Raw genomic sequence first — 16,471 nt, forward strand, 5'->3', positions numbered from 1 at the left:
GACCTCGGCTGGTGGTCTAATTTGATGGTAAATGTACATAACCCAGTTGGGTGTACGACCTCATTGAGATAACAGTGTGCCTGCATACTGCATTTGTGTCACGTTAACTTCAAATTCACAAGGGCACAGTGACATTTGGGCAATTATTATGTGCTTCTAGGAGTTTTCTAATGAATGGGACACCAAGGACTGCATACACACGGTTACACGCACAAAGTAACAAGATTGTGCATGTGTATTCTTTGTGTTACGCTTAAAGGACAGACCCCTGCGGGTTAGAAAGGTTGCCCATAATGAGAAAACACCAAAGGGTCACACATACTCTTCAACCTTTATCTTTTCTCTCTTTCAAACACACACTCACACGCATATGCAAACACATTTGGTCCACCAACTCAAATGCTGTTAGTGTTTAGCAGCCCTTAATCTACATGTGCACTAACTGAACTACGTTTTGTTCATTTTAGGTTTTACTCACTGTGTATAGGCAGCTCCATGTACAGTCACAACCAAAGGCACTGAATATAAACAACAAAAACTATTTCAACACACACGAGCACCTGTCATGGGTGCCTTTGAACTTAGCGTCCATACTGTATGGAAAGTGAAAGCTGCAGTTCCTGTTAAGAGATATGACATAGGTGTAGAGGTAGGCAGGTATGCTGCTGAGATGGCACAGTCTCTATAAAGAGATTAGACAGCCTATCTAATCCTAAATTATTTCCCGACGAGCTCCTTCCCCTCCTCTGCTGAGCGCTGGCTTAGCCACAGCTGAAATAGCCATTCACATGTAATCTCCTTGCATACTGTGGGAAATTCTGTACATTTTAGGAATCTCCTGAGAAGTTCAGATATAACGTATGTTCGTGTTTGTAAATTTGATTCCTCTCGTGCGTGCCACCAAACCTTTCGTACAACATCGATGGATGTATGTCTAAAGTATCTGTGTGCACACTGAAGAGCTTACAAGTTTTGGATTTGTGTAGTATTAATTTTGTATTTCATTGATCTTGTGTAGGTGCTTTGGTTTGGCAGAGTTGATTGTGGGTATGTGTGTATATATATATATATATATATATATATATATATATATATATATATATATATATATATATATATATATATATATATATATATATATATATATATATATATAAAAAACAAACAAACAAACAAAACACCCCCTGCGGGCGGTTTATCCTTCAAGCTCGGGTCCTCTACCAGAGGCCTGGGAGCTTGAGGGTCCTGCGCAGTATCTTAGCTGTTCCCAGGACTGCGCTCTTCTGGACAGAGATCTCCGATGTTATTCCCGGGATCTGCTGGAGCCACTCGCCTAGTTTGGGAGTCATATATATATATATATATATATATGTATATATGTATATGTATATATATATATATATGTGTATATATATGTATGTGTATGTGTATATATATATATGCTAAGTGTCTGGCAGAATGAGTTTGCAGTATACATAATTGGATAATCTCTTGTCAGGATCAATGGAAGCAGTTTTCTGTCTAGCAACTGCGCAGGTACAATCACTTCAATGTAATCCCCCTGCCCTTCAGTGTTACTTCTTGTACGGGGCGACCGTGGCTCAGGGGGTTCGATCCCCGGGCTCTCTGTCCTGGTCGTTGTGTCCTTGGGCAAGACACTTTACCCTACCGCCTACTGGTGTTGGATGGTGCAATATGACAGCCTCGCTTCTGTCAGTCTACCCCAGGGCAGTGTGTGAATGAATAGTGGTATTGTAAAGCGCTTTGGGTGCCTTGAAAAGCGCTACATAAATCCAATCCATTATTATTATCTGTTTCAGGAGCACTAAAAAAAAAAGAAGCTTTCAAATGTTTTAAAAATTTCCAGAAAGTGAAATGTTACTCTATGCTTTCTCTCAGTTTTAGGTGTGGAAAGCTTTGGAAAACAGAGCCAGGATTAAACACTGACATCTGCTATAAAAAAAAGCAAAAATAACCCAAACATATTTGCATATTCAAAGTAATTTTTTTAACAGGGCATAGGAGTAGATCTACCCAGGTAATTGATTTTTTTCTCTTTAATTAGAATGAAACAGCATCTTTATATATGTATAAATAAATATCTAAATTTATATATTCATTTTTGCCTATCCGCCCCCTGGTGGCCACTGAGAGACATGAAACGTTTTTTACATGCTGCCATGATCCTGGACTATGTACTCTGATTCAAGATGTATTGTTACACATATCTCCATAGTTATAACTGATGATGTAAAAGGGCCTTTAATCCCCTTATCTATCTCTAGTAACTCCTGATCCGTCTCAGGGGACCACCCATGACAGCCCTAGCAACAAAATGACACACTGTTTGAATGTGTGCTTAAGGTATCACAGGTATACTCTGAGTTCTGGTGCAGCCCAAGCTGTGACCCATTTCCACCAATTCTCGGCCAGCTCTCCAAACTGGGTCACAGAAAGGCACTGGACTGGGATGACACACAGACTACATACACAGAGCTGTCAATGAACGCGGCCTGTGCACCCCTATTTTTAGTCTGTAAAACAGGTCAGTTGCACCCAGGACATGGCCGGTATCAACAGACCACATTTTGCGTATAACCAGAAGACAGTACAACAGTGCATCAGCCATGCTTCTAATTATTCTTTGCTCTCGCAATCCTCTTATTCTTTCTGGTTGGCACTGTTAGTCCCATACTTTTAGTCAAACTCTTTGATCAAAATGTTAATCGTGAAGCAAGTTAATCTCCGTGGGTTTAGACAATCTGAATGCGTTCAGCCCACACCTGCTGCTGTCTGATGTGGATATACGGCGTTATTATTTCTGTTGATTTCTCAGAACAAGTGCTTTACATTTTTTCCTCGTCCTCTACACCGATTACATTATATCTTGACTGAATTCCTTTTACCCCATGGGAGATTGTATTTGTATTTGTCTTTGTATCAAATCATTATGCCCAAAAGAGCATGGGCGTGTGGGCATGTGCATTGTTTCTGTGTGTGTTTCAGGGATGGTTTGAGTGAGCATTTCACTTATAAAAAAAGACTCAGAAAGATAAAGTATGTGCACATGTCTGTGTGTGTTTGGTAAATTGTGTGTGTGTGTGTGTGTGTGTGTGTATGTGTGGGTGTATGCATTGTTTACTGTGTCTATGTGTGTGTGTGTGTTGTGCTCATTGCCAATGGGGACTGTCAGGTAGGATATAGGGAGACGGTCATGACAGCATAGCTGTTGCCAGGGTGACCACCCACTCTCTGCACTCGTCTGGCTGTCACCGCGATGATGTGCTAAGCTGTCACAATCTTAAAGGAAATGATGTCATTGGTGTTTGGAGCCAACTCGGTGTATCATCACCGTTCGTCCTGTCGCCCTCCCTAAGCGGAGGTTTTTTGAATTGTTCACTTAAGGACTCCCACTTCCACATCCAGTCAACAATACAGACTATACTGTAGCTGCAGCAGTGGATTATACATGTAGCAGAATTAAAGACGCGTTTATCTGTTGGCTGTTTAGAAAAAGCTGCGTTCTTATTGTTTTCAAAGTTGGAATGTATGATAATACTTCTTGGGCGTTGGATTTCATGATTTTCCATTACAGAAGCAAACTTAAACCTTAAAAGAAGCGGTGGAAATAAATTTCTAAAGATGAAAGCTTAACATGAACAAGTCTATTGCAGTTCTTCCACTAGCCACTCTTAGAGGACCAGCCACTCATTTCTGTTTTTGGAAATTGTTTTGCTCCTAGCCACATGCCTTTCTTGAGGGTGGGTGGGACTTTTTTCCAACCGGAGCTGACCCAGTGAGTGACAAGGTCCTCAGCCAGCCGGAGCACGAGCGTTATCCTGAGGTTATTATGTAAGAACGGGACTGCAGTGCTGGCGATTCCTCAGCTAAGAGGAGGATCAGGCCTGCACAATCTCTTGAGGGAGAAAAAGATGGAGCGAACCAACTAGAGATGAATTTCGCTTAAGAATCTGGGAAGGCAAAGATAGTTGCTGTAATGTGAGTCACGCACGTGTGTGAGTGTGTGTTGCTGAGGGTTGTACTGCACCAGCACGTGTGTTGTGATAATTGATTTTTAATGAAGTGAGGATCTCCTGTGAATTTCCTGGGCTGGCCCTTTCCCTAAATAGAGTCCTAATTATCCATATTGCACTACAGGAAAAAAAAAGCAGCAGCCTTGCACCAATATCTTAGCAATACTTATTTCTAAAGCACATAAGTAGCTCACACACAGGGCTTGCTGAGAGTTAATGCACACGTAGATGCACAGAGAATGAAGCAGCTATCTGAAAGGAGCTTGTTTATATTGACAATGTAACAGCAAAGTGAGGCCACTAGGTGTTGCTAGACAAGTCTGAGTTGCATGTATGTGTGTGCAAGTATGGGTGTGTGTTTCCAAAAGGGCAGAATGGACATGCATGTTTCATTCATTTAGCCTGCAGGATGGGTCTACAAGAGAAATGTATTGAAGCAGCACACAATATCACGCAGTTTACAGCGACACAGTGCACACCAGAGACTGGTGTTCACTTTCCTGCCGTAACTTTTGCCAGTGTAAGCCACTTCAGAAATGCAAACATGACTCCTACTGTAGTCCCAGGGGTTGATTTGTTGGGGATGAATGTGGGTGGTATCTCCACTTCATTAAAAAATATGCATAGCTTCTTCCCAGTTAACGTGATATCTTCTGGGAAAATGAAGGAGATCAGCACTTTACCCCCCACCAACACCCCTCCTTGTTAAATCTGAACAGCTCCGGCGCTGGTCTTAGATGTCTATATACTGTGAATTATGCTATCACTTTTCACCATCCACTCCGCTTCAGTCTGTTTGACTTTTTCATTCGTGTGTTCCTCCTCGCTGTAAGTGGCTGTGTGACTGGGAAATCATTTCAGTTTCTGTATTTCATGATCTATTTCCATCTCTCAGTGAAACTCTGTCTCCCTGTCTCACAGAACTTAGAGGAACAAGCGGAGGTTTTTCTCCTCTCTCTCCTTCTCTGCCAATGATGAAAAACACTGAGGAAACTTTTTGGTGGCGTGATCACTGAGCGGATTAATGCACACAGCTGGGAATAGTTTATAGCAGTGCTTCTTGGGTTATCTCCCCTGTGTTTCCTGTCATGTTTCCACATCATACTGTCCCATTAAAATCAATGAAACACTGCCACGGCATATGGTTTCAAACGGACCTCTGCGCTCGTGTGTGCTGTCACACTTTCCCTCTTTCCTGTTTTACTGTCTGAAACATTAAAATACACACATATATATATATGTGTGTATATATATATATATATATATGTGTGTGTGTGTATATATATATGTGTGTGTATATATATATGTGTGTGTGTGTATATATATATATATATATATATATATATATATATATATATATATATATATATATATGAAGGACTGATTGACTTTCTGCTCCGTTTTTCAGCCTTCAGTACTTACCACAAATTAATTTTTTAGGAGCCCTGTGGCCCGGCTAGATGCACACATTCCTCCTTAGTCGTCGCTGTCTGTATTGTCTATTCTCTCCTTAATCCTGACCTTCGAAGTTTAACAATGCTTAGTGCTGTTTTCTCTGGCTTCTGTTTGTTTCTTTGGGACAAAACATATTTAAGGTTCAATACCCAGCTGGGTCTGCTTTTTCTATTCATTTTAAAATAATGTTTATATCTTAGGTGAAGTTTCACTGATTTCGAGTCAGCTCTGGTGCTTGTAACACTAATTTAGGAACAACTTGCAAAAATCAGAACTGAAACAATTATCCAGCTTCAGCCTTCTAGATGCAAACTGACCTCAGACCTGGCCTGAAGTAATAAAGATAATGCTGACATGAAACAGCCTCATTAAAATACTGTAAGTTGGCACAGCCGTGCACCGGTCCCTTCTTTTCCACAGTCTGCTGTGCATTGAGTTTTGGTGATAGATATTGTCGCCAAACATGTCTTTGTCCATTTTGTAGTACTTACAGTCATACTGTTGCTGCAAAAGCATACATTAAATACCCCCGCCTCTGCTTTTCCCATTGGTATATCGTCATCAACCCCCTTCCTGATGTAATACATAGACACACGCATAAAAGTGTCAGAAAAAACAGTGCCGCTCTCGCCCTCCCCCCATGCTATATGTCAGAGGGCATGAGCTTGTCCAGCTTGCCGTGCGGCCCCAAAGCACTCTGGGTAATTGCTCAGATAGCAGGTCTGGGATCAGCTGCAGTTTGCTCATAGAATATTGTGCCGTGGTGTGATTGGACGCTGCGGAGAGGGAACAGAAGGGGGCCACTGGCTGTAATCCAGAGCATCGATTCACATGCACAGGCATGAACACACACACACACACATGCACCCCAACATGCTCCCAGAGACACATTCAGACAGACAGAGACGCACATTGAGACATGCTTGAAAGAACACATTACTGCATACCACTTTCAAAAAAAGCAGACTTTACAGTATGATTTTTATGGTCACACTGCTCCCATCCTAAATCCAATACACGCACAGACATGCACGCACATGCACACACACATAGTCTCCCATCCAGTGCAGCATGTGTCCTCAAATAGATAAGAAGGAGACAGAGGTGTGGGAAAAGAATCCACGGGGTAAACTGAACCCCTCTCATGGTCACTGTACACAGGCGTGCACACTCCAACCACCCGGGTGACCTATGAGGCCCTGATAGCCTCTGACCTTTCCTTAAAGACTCAGAAATCAGAGTGGAAGGAACAAGTCCAAGTGTGAGAGGCCTGCATCTGGTCATTACCATTCTAAAATCAGGCAGTGATAATATATGCATACACACAGGAAAACACAAGCAAAAAGACTCTTTAGAGTTCAGCCTCTCTCTTTTTTCCATTTCATCTCGCACCTTTGCCCTCATGCTAGCAGACACCTATGACGCACACTGAGCTGTGAAACACTGAGCAGTGTTCAAGCTTTGTTTGGGTGAAGCGAGTCGGTGCGAGGAAGAATATGTTTGCACAAACACTGACTAAGAAACCATCGCTTTATTCCTGAGATGAGAAAATAACACTATGTTAGCATCGGCCATTCTTGCTTAACCTCACGCTCCTCCTACTATGGTGTTTCTCTTGAGTCTAATTGTAGATGACAGTGTGTGTGTGTGTGTGTGTGTGTGTGTGTGTGTGTGTGTGTGTGTGTGTGTGTGTGTGTGTGTGTGTGTGTGTGTGTGTGTGTCTGACTGAGGGGGAAGGGAGAGAAAAGGTGGCTATCACAGTGTAAGAGAGAAATGGAAAGAGAGGGACATCCATGGAGAGATGGGCAGAAATTGCTCTCACTTCTTACATAAGGCAGAGAAAAATTTTCCCGCAGTTTTGTCAGAGTCGCATCCTTTCTAGTGATAATCAGTTGACGAGCAGATAAAATCAGGGAAACGGCAGTGTCAAGATGAGAGAAGCTGAATGGACTTTAAAGCATTGACGAGAAGGGGAGCACTTAATGTGACTAGCTAACAATTAGAGTACGGAGAAGAGGATGGAAAACCCGTCTGTGGGACTGTTTTAAATTCAGTTAACAAGGCTTACTTCTGCATCTGATACACTTGTACAGCTTTAATACAGCTTTAATAACTGCATACACATATTCGTCCTACTGTTGAGTAGGGGTGAACAGAAGCTAACAGCTTTTATTTAAGCATATGCCTTTAATATAAAGTCTCTGCTATTCTAGAAAATATGATTTTTAACTTTAAATAATCTGACCCTTAAAAGAAGGGTGTACATGGTAAGACGTTCTGCCACAAGCTAAAATAAAAATACCTGACATTATGTAAAGAGAGACGATGTGATTTAAAACTGTTTAACCATTATCTTATTAATAATAATGATCAAACAAAAAATAAATGCTTTCTTAAAGGACCACTCTGGTTTCTGCTCAACATTTCCCAAAGCATTCAACCAAACTGTCCTTTTTTTCAATTTAAATGTTGCAGTGATACCTCCAGCTATTACTTGCTGCTTTTTTTTCTTTCTCTCTTTTTGCATAACACCTTTCAAGACCAGAGAGCCAAAGTGTTGAGTTAGAGATTCTTGCCCTGCTGCTTGTGAGTTCATGAAACCCCTGGTAGTGAAACAGGCTGTCAGCTCGGGTGTGAACACGAGCATATGAACGAGTTCCCTTTGAGTTTACGCGTGTACTAAAAAGGTTTCAATGTACTTGTGTTTCAGTGCTTCTGTTTAAGTGAGTGTGTGAGCATGCACATGTGTGCCTATATGTGTGTGTGTCCTCTCCCAGGGATGGCCGCTAATAGCTCGCCTCGGGCAACAATTTAACTCAGCCTAACAAGGTTCTCCCCAAAGTGGCCCCAGGGGCATCTCTCATAGAGGCAAATTGATCACAAAGACTATCACACAACTCAGCTCGGCTCGACCCAGCCTGCTCTGCTCTTTACCTGCTCTCTTTCTCTCTCTCTCTCTCTTTGTCTCTAGCGGGATGATTTAACAGAATGCGTTATGAACATTAAATCTGAGTTAAGTGAGCAAAAGCAGCAACAGCGGCAGCCGTCTTGGTTTCAGAATTGCATTCTCTTTGTGAATGGCAAGATCCCTCACATCAACAGCAAGTGCTGTGGACACACACACACACATATGTGAGTACTCTCACGCACAGAGTTAAGAGAAGTATCTCATGACTTGGACACAGTAACTGAGAGATAGAGATAGAGAGAGGGAAGAAAGGCAGACCTAATAAGAGTCCCTTCAATGAGATTACAAGCACTAAAACAGGCTAATCTTTGTCATTAAGAAAAGATGCCGCAGTAGGCTAAGTCATATTATAGGCTTATTGCAGCTTTCTGCAGAGAACACCTTCACAGTATAGGGATATAATGTGCCACTTCCTCTGTCATCTTCACATCTTGTCTATAACTTTGGAGAGCCAGAGTCCACTTTTTGTGCAAAACCTCTTAAAAGTAAGGGCCTTGCAGCACTTCCAAGTAATCAGTGCTGTGCATAATCAAATCATATACGTATATGATTATGCGTAGCGTAGAGGGTAAGCTGACACACACCTTTAGTTTATGGACTAATCTGCTTTGAATGTTAGCTGAAGTCTGATAGGTGGTTAGCAAGCGTGGACTTTGGATACCTCTATAACAGGTACTGCATGTTATTCATTGCTTCAGGCAGCTAGAATGTGCAAGTGCTATGAGAACAGGATAGCTTGTATCTGTGTGCATTTGCACCAGTATGCATGCAAGAAAATTTAGTTTTGCACCCTAACTCACCATTTCATACAAGCACACACTAACTTGCTTAGGCAAACGCACACAAACGTCCACACTTGCACTATTATATAACTCTTAAGTCTCTCTCTCTCTCATACTTGCCCTCTTTTTTTCTTATCTCACTCATTCACTTGCTCATAGTCTCCCTTCTCTCATTCTGTTTGTCTCGCCTTTCGTTTTCTGTGTATTCGCCATATAGATTCTTAGCTCAATTCATGGTCTTTAAGCAGATAGAAAAAAGGAAACCTCCTAAAAACGAAATGAACTGACTCATAAAGTGACTAAACTTGAATAAATGACCAAATCTCTACATTGTTCTAGAGTAGCAGAAATCAGAATTTACTGTAAAAGTGTGTGCGCAATGCTCACTGACTTTGGACTATCAGTTGGTGCACTCGATGTCCCTCTCCCCAGAACCTGATTTGTTATGATATGATAATTCTCACTTTTGATGTGAGCATATTTTTCCTATAAAAGGAACCCCTCCAATGATATCTTTGTCATATTTTACTCGCTTTCTGTGTTTAATAAGCGCAGTCACCCTCTTCCCCCGGTTTTTACTTCAGTGTAAATCAGAGGAAAATGTGAATATTGAATATCATTGTGCGTCCACTGAGACACGCTGCCTTCATGGATGAGTAAAACTGACAAAACAGAAGGAGCTGTCAGAGGACTCTATGACTTCAAGGCAGATTTAGAGTTTAGGAGTGGTTCAGGCAGAAATCCCTCCCGGCTAAGATAAAGTGGAGACACAAACTGAAGCGTGCCGTGTAGCCCACGCTTTGTGTGTGGAAAGATTTAAGAAAGAGGGAGAATTGACTGAGGAGGAAAAACAGTTCGCCTAGGCTCCCCTAGACGGCCGCGGAGGGATAAAACCAACACTGGGTGCATGCTGAGCGCATGCAAAACAAACACAGGCTATGATAGTGGCTCAGTGGGACCGCAGAAGTGCTATCCAGGCAGCACACGCACGCACAAAGCATGGTGGAATGTTTTAAGTAGATGGCTTGAAAAAAAATCTAAAGGTCAGGTAAGACACACTAGGTGAAGAGTAGACGGTGAGTCTTGAATGCAAAATGAGTGTGTAAGTGTGTGTGTCGCAACAACACTCTGGTGCCGGTACCCGTTTCAGTCAGTGGGGCTGTGTTGAGGGATTAACAGTGTGGCCTGCATGAGCTTGGGGTAATCTCTCCTCTCTTCTTACATAACACTAGACCATTACTCAGCACAAACACACAATAAACAACACAATCAACAACACCGAGCTGGACAACAGACCACACATGCAGTGATAACAGTGCAAAGCAAAGATTCACCCAGACCGGGTGCACAAAAAGAGGTTTCATGGCGACAATGGAAAGCAGTGATTTGGTGTAAATTAAGTTTTGGGCTCAGTTTCTAAATCAGTACGAATAATGGCAACTTATATTTTGCATGTTGTTACTCATAGTTGGTACTGAAAGTGAAACACAGGCACAACTCAGCGCCACTGATCTTTAACCTTTACTTTATCCCCCTTAATGGCACATGATACAAATACTGGCAGTTAAATGTAATCACAGTGTAGCTGTGAACATCTGTGTTTATTATTCTGCATCATTTCTATGTATTCACATGAGTCTTCCTGTGTTGTCATCCATGTGCTTGTACATCGGCCTTCCGCTTGTTTGTGCTCTGGAGAAAAACAACAGTAAACACTGAACACAGACAGCCAACAAGCACTAAATGGTGGAGGTGCTTCTTTAATAGTTTCTACTGTTATAAAAAAAAAAGAAATTATAGGAACAAACATGAAAAAATACAAAAAAAAAAGAAAAGAGAGATGTTTAGACTCCAGTGTAAACTAAAGCCATTTCAGTTGTGTGCCACGGATTTATCTAAACAGACAACTTCCATTGTCTTTGACTAAAAATTGATCCCGGGATGCTTTCGAACTGGACAAATCAATTCGCAAACGAGTCTCTAAAGCAAAGCAGGATGGGACTAATTCTATTGGCATGAGGCCGTCATGCGTAGTACTGCAGCTGTTTGTGTCAGTGTGCGTTTTCAGAGCTTTCGGATTTTTAATGTGTGCACATGCTGCCTTTCAAGGTAACATAAATAATGCCAGAAATGGAAATGACCATTAATTCTTGTAGATTTGAGATAAATATTTTTAATGACCCCCCCCACTCCCACCCACACATTATTCTGGATCTCCTGCCATTATCTTATTACTTTATTGTGCTCTCATACTCTTCCACTTCCTGTCATCCCATCTTATCCCACAGTGTTAGGAGAATGAGAGATGGTGATTGGCGCATACTGCTAACAGAGGAGAAGTGGCCCTGCGAGCCCCTCCTCCACTGTTGCTCCCTCCATCGCTGAACTTGTGGACCTGCCTGACCCGGGTGCATTTGGAAGCTCTTAAGCTTATAACAGTAATAAAAAGGATACACATCCACGGGATAATGTAGACTGTGGGGATCACTGAGTAACACAGGAAGCTACTCACTTGCAGAATACATGTCAGTTCATGCTTGTGTGATGCTGTGTATGTTTCCAAGCACGCATATGCTAATCTCACAGAAGGGCTCTGATCTCTTATTGATTATGGCATTAATAAATGATTTGGTAGGAGGTTGCTGTTGATTAGCTCAGACATTCTTTAGGTTAAACTAATTTCTGCAAAAAATTACTTTAAAAAATCAAACATTCATTTACAATAACTAAAACGATTCATCCAAATAAATAGGGCATAATTACTTAATTATATTTCATTTATTGTCTTATTATAGAGACGTAAAAACTAAAACTGTTGCCACTTAAACACATATATATGGCCACTTGCCACTGTTTCTAATGTCATTTGATGGGTTTTAACGGAACACCTCTTACAGCAGAGCTTCACCACATTGCTGTTGAAAATACAGAGATAATGAGCCTGTTTACAACATCCTACACAGCACTGAGCCAGCTTCGTTTTCAGAGAAGCAGAAAAGGCCTCTTATGATTATATTATATGTTGTTTCTCTGGCTTTTCCAGGCCGGGCGATGGCGTGACATCATCTTCGGTCAGGGCTTCAGGAGCTGTGGCTATTGTTAAATGATAATTACCACGGCTCATGAGGGGCCTCTATTTTTTTAAAACCTTGTGGTTGTGAGCATGTTTCTGTGCAAGGGCAGCCGAGACTCCACACACACAGACGCGCGCACACACAGGTTGGGAGTGGGGGCCACACGGCCCACACTGATTTAATTCTATCTGACAAAACCCTTTGGGGCGTGCAGAGGGAGAGAGGAAGATGGAGAGCGAGGGAGAAAGAGAGAGATAGACATGGTAAAAAAGGGGTGAGAGAGACGCTTCAGGGGCCTCTTCTGCCAACCATGGCTATTAAGTGAAAGCAGGAGCTTTTGGTATACCCCTCCAAAGCCTCCCATGCACGAGAGTAGTCGCAAGGCCCATTAAAATGTGGATAAAATACAAGGTGTGTGACAGAGGAGTTTGCCATGGGATTGCAGAAAGAGAGTAAGAGGAAAAGATGTTTGGCCTCCTGTTTTTTCTTTTTTTTTCTTGCCTAAGGTTTGATGGCCTGGAGCTGAGGCAGCAGATAGCTTTACATCTTTACATGACATGGACACATGAATAGATTGATGTTTGACCTTTTTTCTCTAAGTAATAACTGCAATAAAATAATCCGATTACAGTGTATTGTTGTTTATCGTCATAACTAATAAGCAGGTTAAAATAACGGTAACGCAAGTTTGCTTAATAATTATTCTGACCGAACATGCATACAGTATATGTATATGATAACAATATTGTTCCGTGTAAAGAAACGTAACGAGTATTTTATTTTTAAGCTAAAAGCTATAAGCTATAATTTGACAAATCACAGGCCGTGGATTTCTGTGACATGCCTTTACTTTGAAGGCGACTTTGTACCCTTGGATCAAAATTTTCCAATAATTTCTCACCTCCAATATAGGAACATTCAGGCATCATAAAGGCCACCTCATAAACGAATTAACTTATTTCTGAGGCCAGTAAGAAGCGGTCCGGCCAGTTAAAACAGATTGGCTTATAAATGAGAGTTCAAATCATCCAGCTGAACGAGTGTTGCAACTTTAGCGCAACGTCGAGAGTAAATAAAGCGAATTCCAAAACACTAAGCTGATAATAATAAGGTTAAATATTAAAGCCTTCGCGCTGGACTTTTAATGAACTGCAAATAGTCATGAAGGAGAAACGAAAAACGCGCATTTTCTGCTGTTAACGGAATTTAAACGTCGAGCAAAAGGCTAAGGGCAAAATGACCTGTGCGCGAGTGTCCCTGTGTATCACCGTGCGCGAGACAGGTCTTGCTTATTGCGTGCGCGTGAGCGTCCAGAGGACGGCATTGATAATGAATTTCAACATTCTCAGCGCGGCGCAGAGAGTCGGGAAAATGGGTTAGTGGAGCGCTTGAAAGTGCACATCCCTGAAGCATTCAATAAAGTTTACCATCAGAACATAACGGAATAAAGTTTTTTTTCTCCCTTTTTTCTTCTGCACATGGGCTAATCTAATCCGATCTACCACCCTATCCGCAATTTCCGCCGGTGTGGAGTGGAGCTCAAATGATTAAGCTAAATATAATGCGGCACTTTTAATTTCCAATCCCAGACTCCAGTAAAATTTGCAGGAACGCGCGCCTGTTCCACACACACGCTCCTGAGTCAAAACACACACGGAGAGGGATCCAAATAAACTTTACAGACTACTTAAGGTGGCTGACGAGATTGCAGAGAACCCCAAACACACTGCCTTAAGCTTAACATTGAAAAAAAGAGACAAATTCAGATTTTCGCCAAAACCTCCCAGAATAAACTTTCAAAGCTAAATGAGTGATAAAAGCTCGTCGTGCCGCGTGTGACTGTGTGTTAAGTGGGAGAAAGTGCGAGCACAGTGGGATGGTCTTACCTCGCATCGTGTCGGTGTTGCTGGAGCTGGTGCTGAGGCTCGCTTCCCAAAGCAGCAGTCATGAAGAAACAAACACTTAAAATAAAAGAAGGGGCTACGGGTGGTGGTGGTGGTGAAAGATCCTCGGTTAAAAACAACAACGAAAGGAGTGTAGATGATGTGCGTCGACGTCCACTGGCTGCCCTGAGTGGAAGCGTCTCTGCGCTAAAAGCATCCCAGAGCGGGGCGCAGGGAGGCGGGCTGAGGTCGGTTGGTGCGTCGGTCTGTGCGCTCTGGTTGTGTGGCCGCTTTTCTCATGATATCTGCGCTCTCACCTCTATGGGAGGGTTTCACTATTTTCTGGGGGCTGAGGGAGGGAAGAGCGTATAGGAGAGCTTTACCCGGCGGCCCGGATTGGACTGGAGCACTTTCCGCTCCTCCCACTCTCTCCTTCTCAGCCTGCAGCCTGGAACCTGCACACACAAACACGCGCACACACATGCACAGTCCGAACCCACTCTTAGTGCGAGACACAGGCAGTCTCCGCGAAGTTTTTAACCTCACCTTCCAATTACAACAATCTTATACGACTTAGGCACTTTTCATCTATACACATAAACAGTTAGTCTTTGATCTGGTCTCGTATTTATAGAGATCTAACATTCTGCCCAGCAAGAATAGATCCACTGGTGCTGTTTCGTTTTTACTGATTTAATAAAATCCATAGAAACACACACTAACACACTAACACTTTCTCATTATCGGTTGACTAAAGTAATTACAAGTCAAGGCTTTATAATTCTGCAGAATCTTTCATATGGCTGCAGAGTAGATTTCATGAATAAAGGTTACTTTTGGCGTGCAAAGCAAACGTTTAAAAAAACATTAAATTTGGTTTAAAAAAAGAAGTACAATTTGCTACTAAATGAGAGATATGCATTTGCCTGATAATGACAAACAATAAAGAAACACATGATTGCACTTAAGTTTAAACCAAATTCTCAAAAACAAATTCCTTTAAAAATGTTTAAAAGAATTTCTAAATATGAACACACACACACACACACACACACACACACACACACACACACACACACACACACACACACACACACACACACACACACACACACTGTCCTTATTGAACTATTGAATGGAAGCTTTTCTTTTTCCTTTTTTTAATTTATTGAATTGTTGAAACTTTAACAGTTTTTGCACATGTGCATGGATCACTGCACCCAGCAGGATACTTTGTCACTTCAACCTCTGCAGATGTTCACACTGAATCATAGTGATTGCACTAAATAACACAGCTACGATTCTTATATCAGTTATATTGAAGGTAATTATGTTTAAAACGACGATAAAACATTTTGCTTCTCTCCAGGGTACTCATAGAAAGGTGAAAATAGCTTATACAACAAAAGAAGTGCAGCTCAAATCACAGTAGGCATCTCAGGTGTCTCGGGGATGATTTTCAGGGTGGGGTGCTGTCCTTCCTCAGAGAATCACTGAAATGCTGAACTGGACAATGAAAGAGAAGGTCTGTGTTCTGTGACCATCGCTACACTGTGTGTTGACTAAGCAGGTGTATGCTGCAAGGTATTAAAATGTCCGCGTGTGTGATCAAAATTTCAGCCAGGTTCTCTGAATTTCTAATCATGTTGATAACTGCGTTAACTAATTTTGCAGGATTATTTTTAATATGCAAACTTACAATTTAAGATGTTTTTTTAACCAGCAGGATTTTACTTTGAGGGAAAATTCAAAAGTTCACGACCCAGTCACGACAATCAAAACTTGAGTATCACAATGATGGATTAAATAAATATATCAAGCAGGTGATTGACTGGTTTGTAAAGCCATTGTAGCCAGTGCTTTATACACTTACAAAACACCGGTGTCAGTTGCTTTGTCGTCAGATGGCAAAGCTTTAACACAGTAAAAAGGGTGAAAGAGTGTTAGTAGGACATGAGATAATGCTTCTAAAAACTTGTTATAAAGTCATTTAAGGTAACATATGATCTTTCCTGGTGAATTTCCAACTATGAAGGGATAATTAAGCCATCTGTCTCCTTTTTTATGTTTCAGTGTTTGCCAGCTGATTTACAACCTCAGCACACTCTCAAACTCATAGAGGAAAAACCTGCCCCCCACCCTCCCAAAGCTAATCTTTGACCCTGGACTGACTCATGGTGACCTCTGGTGCTGTGCTTCGTAAAATATTAACAAAATGTGAATAAATGAAATAAAACTTCAAAAAAAAAAACCCCAACAACCCAAAACGACAAGA

At 41.7% G+C, this 16,471-nt stretch overlaps 1 protein-coding gene across 2 annotated transcripts in view; it reads right to left on the reverse strand.

Moving 5' to 3' along the window:
* Positions 1–14,593, reverse strand: part of rorb (RAR-related orphan receptor B) — a 22,560-nt gene extending 7,967 nt beyond the window's left edge. Inside the window, exon 1 of one of the 2 annotated variants that reach the window (XM_026186497.2) lies at positions 14,200–14,593. In XM_026186497.2, coding sequence (XP_026042282.1) covers positions 14,200–14,206 — 7 coding nt within the window. In that variant the 5' untranslated portion in view covers positions 14,207–14,593. Of the gene's footprint in view, positions 1–478; positions 745–14,199 lie in introns of those variants that run through there. The other variant, XM_026186496.2, reaches the window with a different exon arrangement.
* Between the last annotated feature and the right edge of the window lie 1,878 nt (positions 14,594–16,471).

Source organism: Astatotilapia calliptera, chromosome 12 (genome assembly GCF_964374335.1).
Source record: "Astatotilapia calliptera chromosome 12, fAstCal68.1, whole genome shotgun sequence".
NCBI lineage: Eukaryota > Metazoa > Chordata > Actinopteri > Cichliformes > Cichlidae > Astatotilapia > Astatotilapia calliptera.